Here is a 13,429-nt window from a genome sequence, read left to right as displayed (position 1 = left end):
CCCAAAAAAAAAAAAAAAAAAAAAAAAAAAAAAAAAAGAAAAGAAAATTTTGCCTTGGATACCAACCAAGTGGATTGTTTTGTATTGTTGATATTTTCTGTAATAGGTAGCATTTTTGGTTATGGTTAATGTCACTTGTGAAAATGTTTATTTTGTAGCAGATCTCCCGCCTGGACTTATATGATCTGTATGGGTAGTTTCTTGTGACCCACAGAAAGAGGAGAGGGGGCATAATAAAATGGGAAAGGGCCTGTCATGGTATTTGAATAGGAATTAGAAGGAAACAAGGATTATGTTCCATTTTCTGAGCTTCAGATTTCCTTGCACATTTCCAACAAAATGTAAACAAATGAAGAAATACTACTTCTATTTCTTGGAATGTTTTAATTTTATTTTGAGACGGAATCTCACTTGGTTGCCCAAGCTGGAGTGCAGTGGCGTGATCTTGGCTCACTGCAATCTCTGCCTCCAGGGTTCAAGCTATTGTCCTGCCTCAGCTTCCTGAGTAGTTGGAATTAACCATGCCCCAAAATTTTGATATTTTTGGTAGAGACGGGATTTCACCATGTTGGTCAGGCTGGTCTTGAACTTCTGACCTTGTGATCTGCCTACCTTGGCCTCCCAGAGTGCTAGGATTACAGGCGTGAGCCACAACGCCTGGCCTCTTGGAATGTTTATGGTACTTTTTGTTCAGTTTAACCATATACCCTTTGTATTTGCTCAGGTCCAAGCAGCTCAGTCTGAGGCTAAAGTTGTATCTCAGTATCATGACCTGGTGGTCCAAGCTCGGAATGACTTTAAACGAGAGCTGGACAGTATTACTCCAGAAGTTCTTCCTGGGTGGAAAGGAATGAGTAAGTACAACTGAAGTAATGTTTTTTTTTATGTTTTAACAACTAATCAGTGAGTCTAAACTTGTAGTCCAAATCCTTCTGGCATGCATATCTCTTTTTGTGTACAGTATACTATTTCAACATTTCATTTTAACCACAGTCATTACAGATGACACATCCGCGACAATATTCCTGTAGGTTTAGCTATGGTGAACATGAGTTCCAGCTAGTGTTTAATTCCATAATCTGTGATTCTGTTCTGTTCTTTGCTACTCTCAAAAAAAAAGTTTGGAATTCAAGTGAACGAAAGTGGCATTGTAACCTTGACGCTATTGAAATATTATTTATAAGTATTAAAAAACCTTGTTACTTTAAAAGTATTTGTAGTGAATTATTTAAAGCACACCTTATGACTGCTCTATGACAAAACAACACTTTGTTGAGAATTCACCTAGGGACCCTGCATTAAGCAGGAAATCATCTGTCTGGCTATGCACTTCCTCAGGCTGAGACTACGGGGAACTTAGATGCTGAAGTCGTTACACGGTATAACTATAGTAGTCACATTTCCCTGAAGTTCTGTGACACTACTAAGAATCACAGAGATCACCAGTCTCAGCAAAATTAAAATACTCTTTATTTTTATTTTTATTATTATTATTTGTTGCCTAGGCTGGAGTGCAGTGGTGCAATCTTGTATCGCTGCAGCCTCTGCCTCCTGGGTTCAAGCGATCCTCCTGCCTCAGTTTGCCAAATAGCTGGGATTACAAGAGTGCGACACCACGCCCAACTAATTTTTTGTACTTTTTTTTCTTTATTTTTTTTTTTTTTGTTTTTTTGAGATGAAGTTTCACTCTTGTCGCCCAGGCTGGAGTACAATGGCACGATCTCGGCTTACTGCAATCTCCGCCTCCTGGGTTCAAGTGATTCTCCTGCCTCAGCCTCCCAAGTAGCTGGGATTACATGCATGAGCCACCGTGCCCGGCCAAGTTTTTGTACTTTTAGTAAAGACAGGGGTTCACCTTGTTGGCCAGGCTGTTCTTGAACTCTTGACCTCAAGTGATCCACCTACCTTGGCCTCACAAAGTACTGGGATTACAGGCGTGAGTCACCACACTTGGCCTAAAATACTGTTTAAATGCTAGCATCTATTAGAAAGCAGACTTCTCATGTGATAGCTCTCTCTGTGCTGAAGGTGTCAGGGTTGCATCACAGAACTATGGCTGGTCTAAGGAGCAAAGATAATAAAGACCAAGGCAGGGATTTATAATAATTCTGCATAATGGCCACCCAAGGATATTGAATGTCAAGAAGTGGAGTTAAGCCTGTCAAAAGATAACTCAAACATTTAGCTCTTTGAATGCAGTTGACTCAGGAGGCAGATGTCAGACTCTTGTCCAGGAAAAAAGTGACAGTACAGTTTATGAGAGAGAATAGTGTGGAGAAATACAAAGTTCAGTCTGGGACCAGTGACTTGTTTAGACACTGGATAGCTACCATCTAGCAAAGAGAGCATTGTGGACGGTTCATCCTTGAGAAGGATAAACTTGAGCCATGTTGGCACCATTTCCCTCGTCAGAATTTCTCAAGGGGTTGTCTTCGCTTCATTGAGGTTACAACTGAAACAGATGTGAGCACCTCAGAGACCTTCCCTGACTATATTCCTCCACAAACCACTCTACCATGTTAACTTATTTTATCTTCCTGAAATTTTTATAAATTGGCTTGTTTGTTGTCTCTTTGCATTAGGTAGATGTAAGCTCCTTGTTATAAACTTGACATGGTAGGTAGTAGGGAGTCTCTACTAGCTCAAATAAAATGAAATTAGATTGACAGGGCAGGACAAATTTTATTTGTGGAGAGTTACTTACAAGCATCAGCCCTAAGATTTTGCATTCTGTCTGTCTTTGGTCTTCCCAGTAGACTAAATCCTACTGATTTTTCCAAGTCAGCTCTGATATTTTTAACGTTTTTTTTAAAGACATCTCACTCTGTCGTCAGGCTGGAGTGCAGTGGCACGATCTTGGCTCACTGCAACCTCTGCCTCCTAGGTTCAAGCAATTCTCCTGCCTCAGTCTCCCTAGTAGCTGGAATTATAAGCATGTGTCACCACACCCGGCTAATTTTTTTGTATTTTTAGTAGAGATGGGGTTTCATCATGTTGGTCAGGTTGGTCTCAAACTCCTGACCTCAAATGATCCGCCCACCTTAGCCTCTGCGTCCGGCCAACTATAGTAAAACATGAAAATATTAAACTGGTTCTCAACTGGATCACTTGAGATGAAGAGTTCAAGAACAGCCTGGCCAACAAGGCAAACCCCTGTCTTAACTGGAGGGCATTTTGCCCCTCCCTGGATATTTGGCAATACTGGGAGACATTTTTGTTTGCCACAACTGGAGGGAGCTACTAGTATTTAGTGGGTGGAGGCCAGATGTGCTGCTAAACATACTGTAGTACACAGAATAGCCCCTCACAGAGAACTGTCTGGACCAGCAGGTCAGTAACACCAAGGTTGAGAAACCTGTGCTAAAGAAAGGTGTCATGTAGAAAGTGAGAGTCCATTGTGGAGCAATCTCTGAGTTGTTTCTTATTTGAGTGACCTCCGTTTAAATGTTTGCTAATTTATAAAATAGAGTACATATTCACAGTACAAAATTTGAAAGATAGAATTGGCATTTGAGGTTTCCCTCCCACTTACACGGTTTTCATCCTCAGGGATAACCCCATTACTGATTTCTTGCTTATTTCTAGAGATAGCCATTATTTCATGATTATCCCAGCCCTCGGTGGATGTCCTCACCTCTGAAATCAGAACACACTAAGATCTAAACCAAATTTGTTGGTGCTGGTTTGTCTAATGAGGCATTTTGCTCTTAGTATTTTTTTTTTTTTAAATTTAGGTTCTGGGATTGCTCTTAATTATTTCCCCAAAGGACAAATGTCCTGGTGTTGTCCAGTACTCTTTCTGTGTTATCTGTAGCTGAGCAAGATTCCAAATGTAATACTACCTAGTGGTACTGAGCATTATTTTGTACTAGGCACTGAGTTCTAAGCATTTCACATGTATTAGTTTTTTGAAATTCATAACAGCCTTGAAAGATAAATTTTGTTATCCCAATTATTTAAATGAGAAAACTGGGGCAGAAAAGTAATTTGTGCAAAGTTGGGTGGAGCTGGGATTTCTTTCTCCCCCGCTAGCCTCACTGTTCCCTGCCTGAATGATTTGTATCAGCAGCATGGGACTCCCTTTTGGCCTTTTGAGAAGAGGAATGATGTAACTATAATGAGGAGAAAAATTTATTTTTATATGAGATTGATGGTGTAGGAGGGAGTGATGTTTAGTCGGTTGATGTTTAGATCCCCTTGGATGAAAAATACCTGTCTTTGGACTTGTTGTATCCAAAGGTTATTAAGAAGGTCAGGACTGGCTGGGCGTAGTGGCTCATGCCTATAATCCCAGCACTTTGGGAGGCTGAGGCAAATGTATCACCTGAGGTTAGGAGTTCAAGACCAGCCTGGCCAATATGGTGAAACCCTGTCTCTACTAAAAATGCAAAAATTAGTCGAGCATGGTGGTACACACCTGTAGTCCCAGCTATTCTGGAGGCCAAGGCAAGAGAATCACTTGAACCTGGGAAGTGGAGGTTATAGTAAGCGGAGATCATGCCACTACACTCCAGCCTGGGCAACAGAGCGAGACTCTGACTCAAAAAAAAAAAAAAAAAAAGAAGGTAAGGCATTCATACCAGGATGTTGAGTAGCTCATCCTGAGAGGCAGTAGCTGAGACTGGCTGCAGTCCCTCTCTCCTGTCACATGGTCACACTTTTGTTGGTACTTGTGATCATGGTGAGGGGCATCATTCAAATTATGTAGAATACCATTTTTTCCCTTACTGTCAAATCAGGCCTTTGTAGTTCTTTGTTTAATTTGCACAGATTAAATGAAAATTTAGTATGAATCCACTGTTTTAAAATTTCCAAAGAAAAAATGAATTTATTAAGTATTTGAAATGTTGAAAGAGGACTGGTACTGAGAACAGAGAGTCAAAACTATGATTTAGTAAAATACTCTATGAACTAATGAAAATGGGAGAGATAAAAGACAATTATAGTTTCTATGAAATCTTTAAGTTGAGGCCAGGTGCGGTGGCTCACACCTATAATCCCAGCACTTTAGGTGGCTGAAGCGGGTGGATCATTTGAGGTCAGGAGTTCAAGACTAGCCTGGCCAATATGGTGAAACCCCATCTCCACTAAAAATACAAAAATTAGCTACGCACAGTGGTAGGCACCTGTAGTCCCAGCTACTCAGGAGGCTGAGGCAGGAGAATTGCTTGAGCCCAGGAGGCAGAGGTTGCAGTGAGCCTAAGTTGCACCACTGCACTCTAGCCTGGGCAACAGAGCGAGACTGTCTCAAAAAAATAAAAAGAAGAAAAAATGTTTAAGTTGCTAGGCACAGTGGCTCATTCCTATAATCCCAGCACTTTGGGAGGCTGAGGCAGGTGGATCGCTTGAGCCTGGGAGTTTGAGACCAGCCTGGGCAACATGACAAAACCCCATCTTTATAAAACAATACAAAAATTAGCTGGGTATGGTGGCACACACCAAACTACTTGGGAGGCTGAGGTCTGAGGTAGGAGGATTGCTTGAGCCCCATAGATAGAGGTTGCAGTGAGCTGAGATTGTGCCATTGCACTCCAGGCTGGGCGACAGAGGCAGACTGTCTCAAAACACACACACACACACACACACACACACACACACACACACACACACACACACAATTTAAGTTGATTACTGTGAAACAGAGATAAGTCCTTTAAAACCAAAATCACATTTAATATCAATGATTCTCTTATTTTCTAAAATGTTATTTACCTTGGTTTGTCTTGTTTTACAATTCCTTTAAATTTTAGGAAATAGCTCTGTCATTTCAATTTCCAGTATTAAAATAGCTTTTCCTGATACTAGTCTCCAAATTCTTCCGTTTCCTTTTAGATATTTCTGTTTAATGATCAATAATGTATGTGCATCCTTTTTTTTTTTCAAACTGTTTTTCTTTTTCCTTTGTAGGTGTTTCTGACCTAGGTGAGTGTTATGTATATTTCATGTTTAAAGTCTTTTGTTTTGAATTTTAAAAGACTAATGTCTTTTTGTCGTGCCTATGATTCTTAGCAAAACTTTCTAGATAGATATAAAGTAGAATTATGTCACATGATAAATCTGAATTGGACATTTTTGGCATCCATATGCTCTCAGGAACGAAAATGTTTCATCAAGTGATTTGAATCCTGTAGATGTGAAGTGTGTGTGTGTGTGTGTGTGTGTGTGTAATATGGATTGTAACTGATTACTTTAGAGAATTTCAAACATTAAAAAGTAAGAAGAAAACTAAAGAACTTCCAGGACCCATCACTCAGCTTCGTAGTCATCAGCACATGGCCAGTTTTGTCTCATCTACTCCCACTCTGCCTTAGCTTATATAGAAGCAGACTCAAATATCATGTTCTTTTACTTGTAAATACTTTCAGTATGTTTTAAAAACATAATCACCATAGTATTATTACACCTAAAACTTAGTAACAGTTCCCTACAGTCACCAAATGTCCATTCAGTGTTGAAATATCCCCTGTGGTTTCATAGAATGAGGTTTTACAGTTTTTTATTCAAATCCATATCCATAGACGTTCCACATGTTGAGTTTAGTCAGTAAATCTCTTGCCCCTTTTTGTTTTTTGCTTTTCAATGTATTTTTTTAAGAAATTGAGTCATTAATCATATAGAATTTCCTACATTCTATATTTTGCTGTTGGAGCCATAATTCTTCATCTCAGCCAAAGACCAAGAAGCGATGGAGCCATAATTCTTTTTTTTTTTTTTTTTTGAGACAGGGTCTTGCTCTGTCACCAGGCTGGAGTGCAATGGCACAATTTCAGTTCACTACAATCTCCACCTCCCAGGTTCAAGCGATTCTTGTGCCTCAGCCTCCTGAGTAGCTGGGATTATAGGCATGTGTCCCCATGCCTAACTAATTTTTGTATTTTTAGTAGAGAAGGAGTTTCACCATGATGGCCAGGCTGGTCTCAAACTCCTGGCCTAACATGATTTGCCTGTCTTGGCCTCTCAAAGTGCTGGGATTGTCGGCATCAGCTGCTGCATCCAGCTGATGGAGCCACAATTTTTTTTTTTTTTTTTTTTTTTTTTTGAGATGGAGTCTCACTCTGTCACCCAGGCTGGAGTGCAGTGGAGTGATCTCTGCTCACTGCTACCTCTGTCTCCTGGATTCAAGCAATTCTCCTACCTCAGCCTCCCGAGTAGCTGGGATTACAGGTGCCCGCCACCATGCCCAGCTAATTTTTACATTTTTAGTAGAGATGGGGTTTCACCAGTGTTGGCCAGGCTGGTCTTGAACTCCTGACCTCAGATGATCCTCTTGCCTCCGCCTCGCAAAGTGCTGGAATTACAGGCACGAGCCACCGCGCCTGGCCAGAGCCATAATTCTTAATCTGTGTATATGTTGGAACACTTTTGGATTGAGATTTATTAAAAAAAACAGACATTGGTTTAACCCTAGATGAAAATCTTTGGGTGTATTTTTAAAAGCTATGTGGTAATTCTGATGGACAGCTCTGGTTCCTGTAGCTCACTATCCTAGGTCATATGTGTTTCAGAAAAGGAAAAAAAACTTATTAAGCAAAAGTCTAAGAAAACTTGAATTTGATTTTTAGTTTTAGCAGAAAAGAATCTTCAATTAGATGCTTGTTATAACTAATCATAATTATGCCTGAAAGAAAATATAGAAGTAATTATATATTTAAGTTTTGTCTTTAGAGGCAAAGTTATAGTAAATTAGAAAGTTCATTTATGATTAGTTCAGATTAAAAGAGAGTTCCTGGAAAAGAACTGATTATTTGAAGGCCTACCTAAATTTTGCCAGGGGTTGAAAATACCTTATTGGGTGCTAGCCAATTTCTGCTTGAACTGGAGAATTGAAATGTCTTTTTATGTTTGCTACATTTTACTTTTGTTTACTGCTGTTAAATTACAGTAAATTGAAGCAGATTACCTTGTAATGAGGTATAATTTTAGTGAAATCATTAACTTTTTAATGTGCTCTTTTGCTTAGCTGACAAGCTCTCTACCGATGATCTAAACTCCCTGATTGCTCATGCACATCGTCGCATTGATCAGCTGAACAGAGAGCTAGCAGAACAGAAGGCCACAGAAAAGCAGCACATCACAGTAGCCTTGGAGAAACAAAAGCTGGAAGAAAAGCGGGCATTTGACTCTGCAGTAGCAAAAGCATTAGAGCATCACAGAAGTGAAATACAGGCTGAACAGGAAAAAAAGGTAAAAGAAATGAGAATTGTTGCCTGACATTTAAAGTGACTATAACTTGATTGTTTACTTCTAGAAATAATACTGGCTCAGCCAGGTGCAGTGGTTCACACCTGTAATCCCCAGCACTTTGGGAGGCCTAGGCTGGCGGATCACAAGGTCAGGAGTTTGGGACCAGCCTGGCCAATATGGTGAAACCCCATTTCTTCTAAAAATACAAAGATTAGCCAGGCGTGGTGGCACATATCTATAATCTTAGCTACTCAGGAGGCTGAGGCAGGAGAATCCCTTGAACCTGAGAGGCAGAGGTTGCAGTGAACCAAGATGGTGCCACTGCACTCGAGCTTGGGTGATAGAGTGAGACTCCATCTCAAAAAAAAAAAAAAATACAGTCATTAACTGTAGGATATTGACTGTAAGTCATGCCAGCTGACCTTTAGAATGGAGCTTACGCCCTCATTCTCCTAATCAGAACTTCTAGGAAAGCAGTGATCTAGTAGAGTTCCTTTATGTTGAGCAGATGCAGAAGTATAAGAAAGTCATAGGCTACTGGCATCCAGGATTATCTAGCTCATATTTCCAGTGGAGCTGAGCCTCTGTCCCTTAAAGCAGTGCTGAAGGAATCTTTGTTGGTATCTGAATATATTTTTCTCTGCTTGTGTTGTTAAGTGGTTGGTGGTTAAAAAACAGATGAAATAGCTTCTTTAGCCCTCTATCTGGGCACACAATGTATTAAATAGGTATCTATAGGCTGATTTGGGAACCCAACTTCTCATCCCATCTTTGTGTCTTCTCAGCAGTACTACTGACCGCTTCCTCCTCCTTGAAACTCTTTCTTCCCTAGGCTGCGAGACACCGTATTCTTCTGGCCTTTATCCTACCTTGTTGGCCACTCCTTAACCTCCATTTCTGCTCAGCCTCTCAAATAGTGGCATACCTGACATTAGTTCTGAAATCTTTTCTTCATCTAAACTGTCTCTAAGTGTTCTTGTCAAGTCCGTGGCTTGGAAGTTTAAATACCATCTATATCTAATAACTTTCTACCTCTAGCTCTGACCTCTGCCTTAGCTTCAGGTTCCTATGCTGCAGCCTACCTGGTATCTCCAGCTAGATTTTCAGTAATCATTTCATGCTTATCATGTTCAAAACAGATTTCTTTATTCTCTCCAGCCTGTCTTCCAGCCCCTCAGCTTGTTTCTAAATAAACTGAGTTGAACAACTTACTCAGTTATTCAAGCCTGGTTTATGCTTCGTTGTTTCTCCATCAGCTCATATCCAGTCCCTCCTCAGATCCCACGAGTTCTGCATCCAACTGAATCCCAAATCTGTCCACTCCATTACTACTCTCACCTTAGCCCAAGCTGTCATCTTAACAGTTTCCACTGTTTTCTTTCTTATTTGAAACAGTCTTTCACTGTGGTCTAGGCTAGAGTTCAGTAGTGCAATCTTGGCTCATTACAACCTCTGCCTCCCAGGTTCAAGTGATTCTCATGCCTCTCAGTCTTGCAGGTAGCTAGAATTACATGTGCATGCCACCTCACGTGGCTAATTTTTGTATTTTTAGTAGAGATGGGCTTTTGCCATGTTGGCCAGTCTGGTCTTGAACTCCAGACCTATAGTGATCTGCCTACCTTGGCCTCCCAAAGTGTTGGGATTACAGGTGTGAGCCACCATGCCCAATCAATTTCCCCTTTCTTCATATCCTTCTTTCTGTGTCTATTTACACACATAAAACACAGTCAAATCAGATACTACATGGCTGGAAATCCTCCATTTCATTTAATATAATTCCAAATTCTTAACCAATACCCAAAAGGCTTCTTGATTGTTGCATACCATGAGCCATTTCACTGCTCTAGGCACCCTGTTATATTTTTGTCTGTGCTTTGACCATATCTTTTATATTAGGACATTTATGTTTGCTCTGCCTAGTACGCTGTTCTGTCTTCTCTCTTTAAACTGTAAGCTTTAAGCTTAAGTTGTAAGCTTAGCTGTCACCTTCTTAGCAAGGCTGAGTTTTCCTATCCCTTTACTCCAAAGTAGAGTCTCTGTATTCCTGTTATGTAAGGTGGGGGAAAAGGAGGTTGAAGGGTGTTGATGCTTTACAGCAGGTCCTTGCCTGCTCGAATTCATAGGTAGAAATATGTATCACAATCTGAGATGTCCCTTTAGTTTGTTTACTGTCTGCTTCCTCCATTGAGATATACACTGTGTGACAGGAGTTTCATCTGCCCTAATCACCATTGGATCCATACAGATAGTAGGCATTGCCTGGCCCACGGGACTAGCATTTCGTAAATACTTATGCACTGACTGAATGGATTCATTGATTCATTATATTGTTTCTTAGAAAAAATAAGTTCTGACTTTCAGGTAATTAGTGTTAAGTAATCTGTAAAGTGAAAAGTGACCCATGACTGATTGTTAGGCAAGGTATATTTTTTATTTGGCTGAAGTTGAATTTAAATTCATTTAAAAATAAGCAGTTTTCTTTGTTTAGAAGAAACTACGTTCAATAACTACCAGATACTTACCAATTTTCTTAATGATTCTTCAAAGTAGGCATTATTACTCACAAATGAGAAAGTGGAGATTTGAGAAGATAAATCATTTCCCCAAGGTCACACAGATGGTTGTAGTAAAGCTATACTTGATCCCAACTGTATAGTTACTTTTCTTCATATCCTGGATTTAGTTCTTTCTCAAAGGAGCATGTGATTCAGGAAATGACAGTGTTTTATGTGAGAGGCAGCCTGGTGATGTGGAAAAAAACCACAAGTTTGGGGGTGAGAGAGAGAGAGAGAGACCTTGGAATCTGCTTTTTGCCACAGCTGTGTGATCTTGTTTGAGTCACCCTCCAGTATTCAGCTTTCTGTTTCACATAAGAAGTGTCCACATGCCTGGCACATTAGATTGTTTGGGATATGGAAGCTGCTGTTATCATAGTTGATAGTAGTCTTTCTGTTTTCCTGAAAGTATATGTGGAGAATTGGAAACTAATAATTATTGTTTGGTTTCACAGATAGAGGAAGTCAGAGATGCCATGGAGAATGAAATGAGAACCCAGCTTCGCCGACAGGCAGCTGCCCACACTGATCACTTGCGAGATGTCCTTAGAGTACAAGAACAAGAGCTGAAGTATGAATTTGAGCAGGTGAGGACCTGTGGTAAAGCCTGGACTCCCTTCAGCCATACCCCTCTTCCTGACAGGATTAACAGACTCTCTTTTCTTTTTAATGTACTCTGAGGATGTCGAAGCATGGGGAATGATATCCAATTCTAGCCTTGTGGAGTGGGGCTTTTGTATGTCTACAGAATTGCTTATTTTTACATGATGGTGTACCTGTGTGTTCATGATCAGATGTGTTTCTAATATATATATACTAGTCATCTGGAATCTTCAGAGCTTTAAGGAGAGTTGGTAAAGGGGATTTCAGGAATGCAGACAGTAATATTTGACATACTATAGATGGTATAGTATCTATAGATGATATGATAGTGCTTAAATTTTTATAACTGAGGTAACTTCCCAGAGAAGTTGAGTTTTGAAATCCCAGCAAATTATCAGGATACCTTTAATCATAGTTGCTATTCAAGAAATCATTTACAATAATATTAACTTGCTACTTTATCTTGCAAGAACATATTGAGGTTTACTTAAGTAAAGTCTTCCAGAGAATCGAAATGTATGTCAATACGAAAAGGTATTTTAAATTCTATTTGATGGATTTTTTTTTGAGAAAAATTAATATGTAAGCTCTTAAAAGATATTGGAATATAATTTTATCTAATTAGTTAATATTTAGGTTTGCAGTACAGCTAATTTACTTTCTAAAGTTGACAATTGGTGGCTGGGCACAGTGGCTCACATCTATAATCCCAGCAATTTGGGAGGCCAAGGTGGGTGGATCGCTTGAGGCTAAGAGTTCAACCAACCTGACCAACATGGCAAAACCCCAACTCTATTAAAAATACAAAATTAGCTGGGCATGGTGGCACATGTCTGTAATCCCAGTTGCTCCGGAGGCTGAGGCATGAGAACCATTTGAATCTGGGAGGTGGAGGTTGCAGAGCTGAGGTCATGCCACTGCACTCCAGCCTAGTTGACAGAGCAGGATTCTGTCTCTAAAATAAAATAAGGTTGGCAATTTGTTTCTGTCTTTAACAGCCTTCTCTCTTCTCTTGGTATGCTTCCTCTAATATAAGTTCCATCAGTAGATTTGTACAGAATTATGTATGTCAAATATGAGTCAAGACATTTTTGAAACTTTGTTTACATGTAATGTAGGATTTTCATGACAACTGTAAGGCTCTCTTCATCAAGTAGTTGCTGGAAGATTAATAGTTACATGACATGCATTGAGTATCACTTTTTTCTGCAACTATTTGTGTTTTATTTCAGAACCTATCTGAGCAACTCTCTGAACAAGAATTACAGTTTCGTCGTCTCAGTCAAGAGCAAGTTGACAACTTTACTCTGGATATAAACACTGCCTATGCCAGACTCAGAGGAATCGAACAGGCTGTTCAGAGTAAGCATATGCTATGTTATCTCACAGATAATTTTCCTTGGTGTAATTTATTAAAATAATTTTATAAGGATAATGGGATACATATATTGACATCAGGACAATAAAAATACTAGTCACTCTCCTTACTTGCAGTTATTGCCATTAAAAGTAATGGCAACATCTGTATAACTAGAAATTTTATACTTTGTATGACAGACACAAAATCACCATTTAGAAGGCTATTTACCCAGCTCCCTTTGGCTTTGTCTCATGTGCCTGGTGGTAAGGGCTAGGGGTCAGTATGGTCCCATGCTTGCCTTCCACAGGCTTGGTAGGTTATCTGGACATGGTGATTTGCCAGATCTACCTACCAAATGGACAGTATGTATGCGGAGGCCTCCATGTGCAACACTGCAAGAGAAATGTCCTGACGATGAGGGTATTAATAAAATGGTTTTTTTAAGGCTGTTATAGAATTTTTTTTTCTTTTTGTCACATAACAATAAAAATAAACTCAATACTCATGGAATTTCAAGATCCAGCAGTCTGTTAAGTTCATTTGAAGTCTCTCCCCCGACCCCCCTGCCTTTTTTTTTGAGACAGAGTCTTACTCTGTCACCTAGGCTGGAGTGCAGTGGTGTGATCTCAGCTCACTGCAGCCCCTGCCTCCCAGGTTCAAGCAGTGCATGCCACCACACCTGGCTAGGTTTTGTATTTTTAGTAAACACTGGGTTTTACCATGTTGG

General features: G+C 39.9%; 1 protein-coding gene across 9 annotated transcripts in view; it reads left to right on the top strand.

Moving 5' to 3' along the window:
* Positions 1-13,429, top strand: part of IMMT (inner membrane mitochondrial protein) — a 45,488-nt gene that overhangs the window by 30,290 nt on the left and 1,769 nt on the right. For 8 of the 9 annotated variants that reach the window (XM_032243585.1, XM_032243590.1, XM_032243584.1 and 5 more), the window contains 5 exons: positions 725-854; positions 5,908-5,922; positions 7,961-8,184; positions 11,195-11,326; positions 12,575-12,704. In XM_032243585.1, the coding sequence (XP_032099476.1) occupies positions 725-854; positions 5,908-5,922; positions 7,961-8,184; positions 11,195-11,326; positions 12,575-12,704 (631 nt within the window). The remainder of the gene's footprint in view (positions 1-724; positions 855-5,907; positions 5,923-7,960; positions 8,185-11,194; positions 11,327-12,574; positions 12,705-13,429) is intronic. The other variant, XM_032243586.1, reaches the window with a different exon arrangement.

This window comes from Sapajus apella, unplaced genomic scaffold (assembly GCF_009761245.1).
Source record: "Sapajus apella isolate SASKATOON/1434 unplaced genomic scaffold, GSC_monkey_1.0 scaffold52, whole genome shotgun sequence".
Lineage (NCBI taxonomy): Eukaryota > Metazoa > Chordata > Mammalia > Primates > Cebidae > Sapajus > Sapajus apella.
This window is presented reverse-complemented; position numbering and strand designations above follow the sequence as displayed.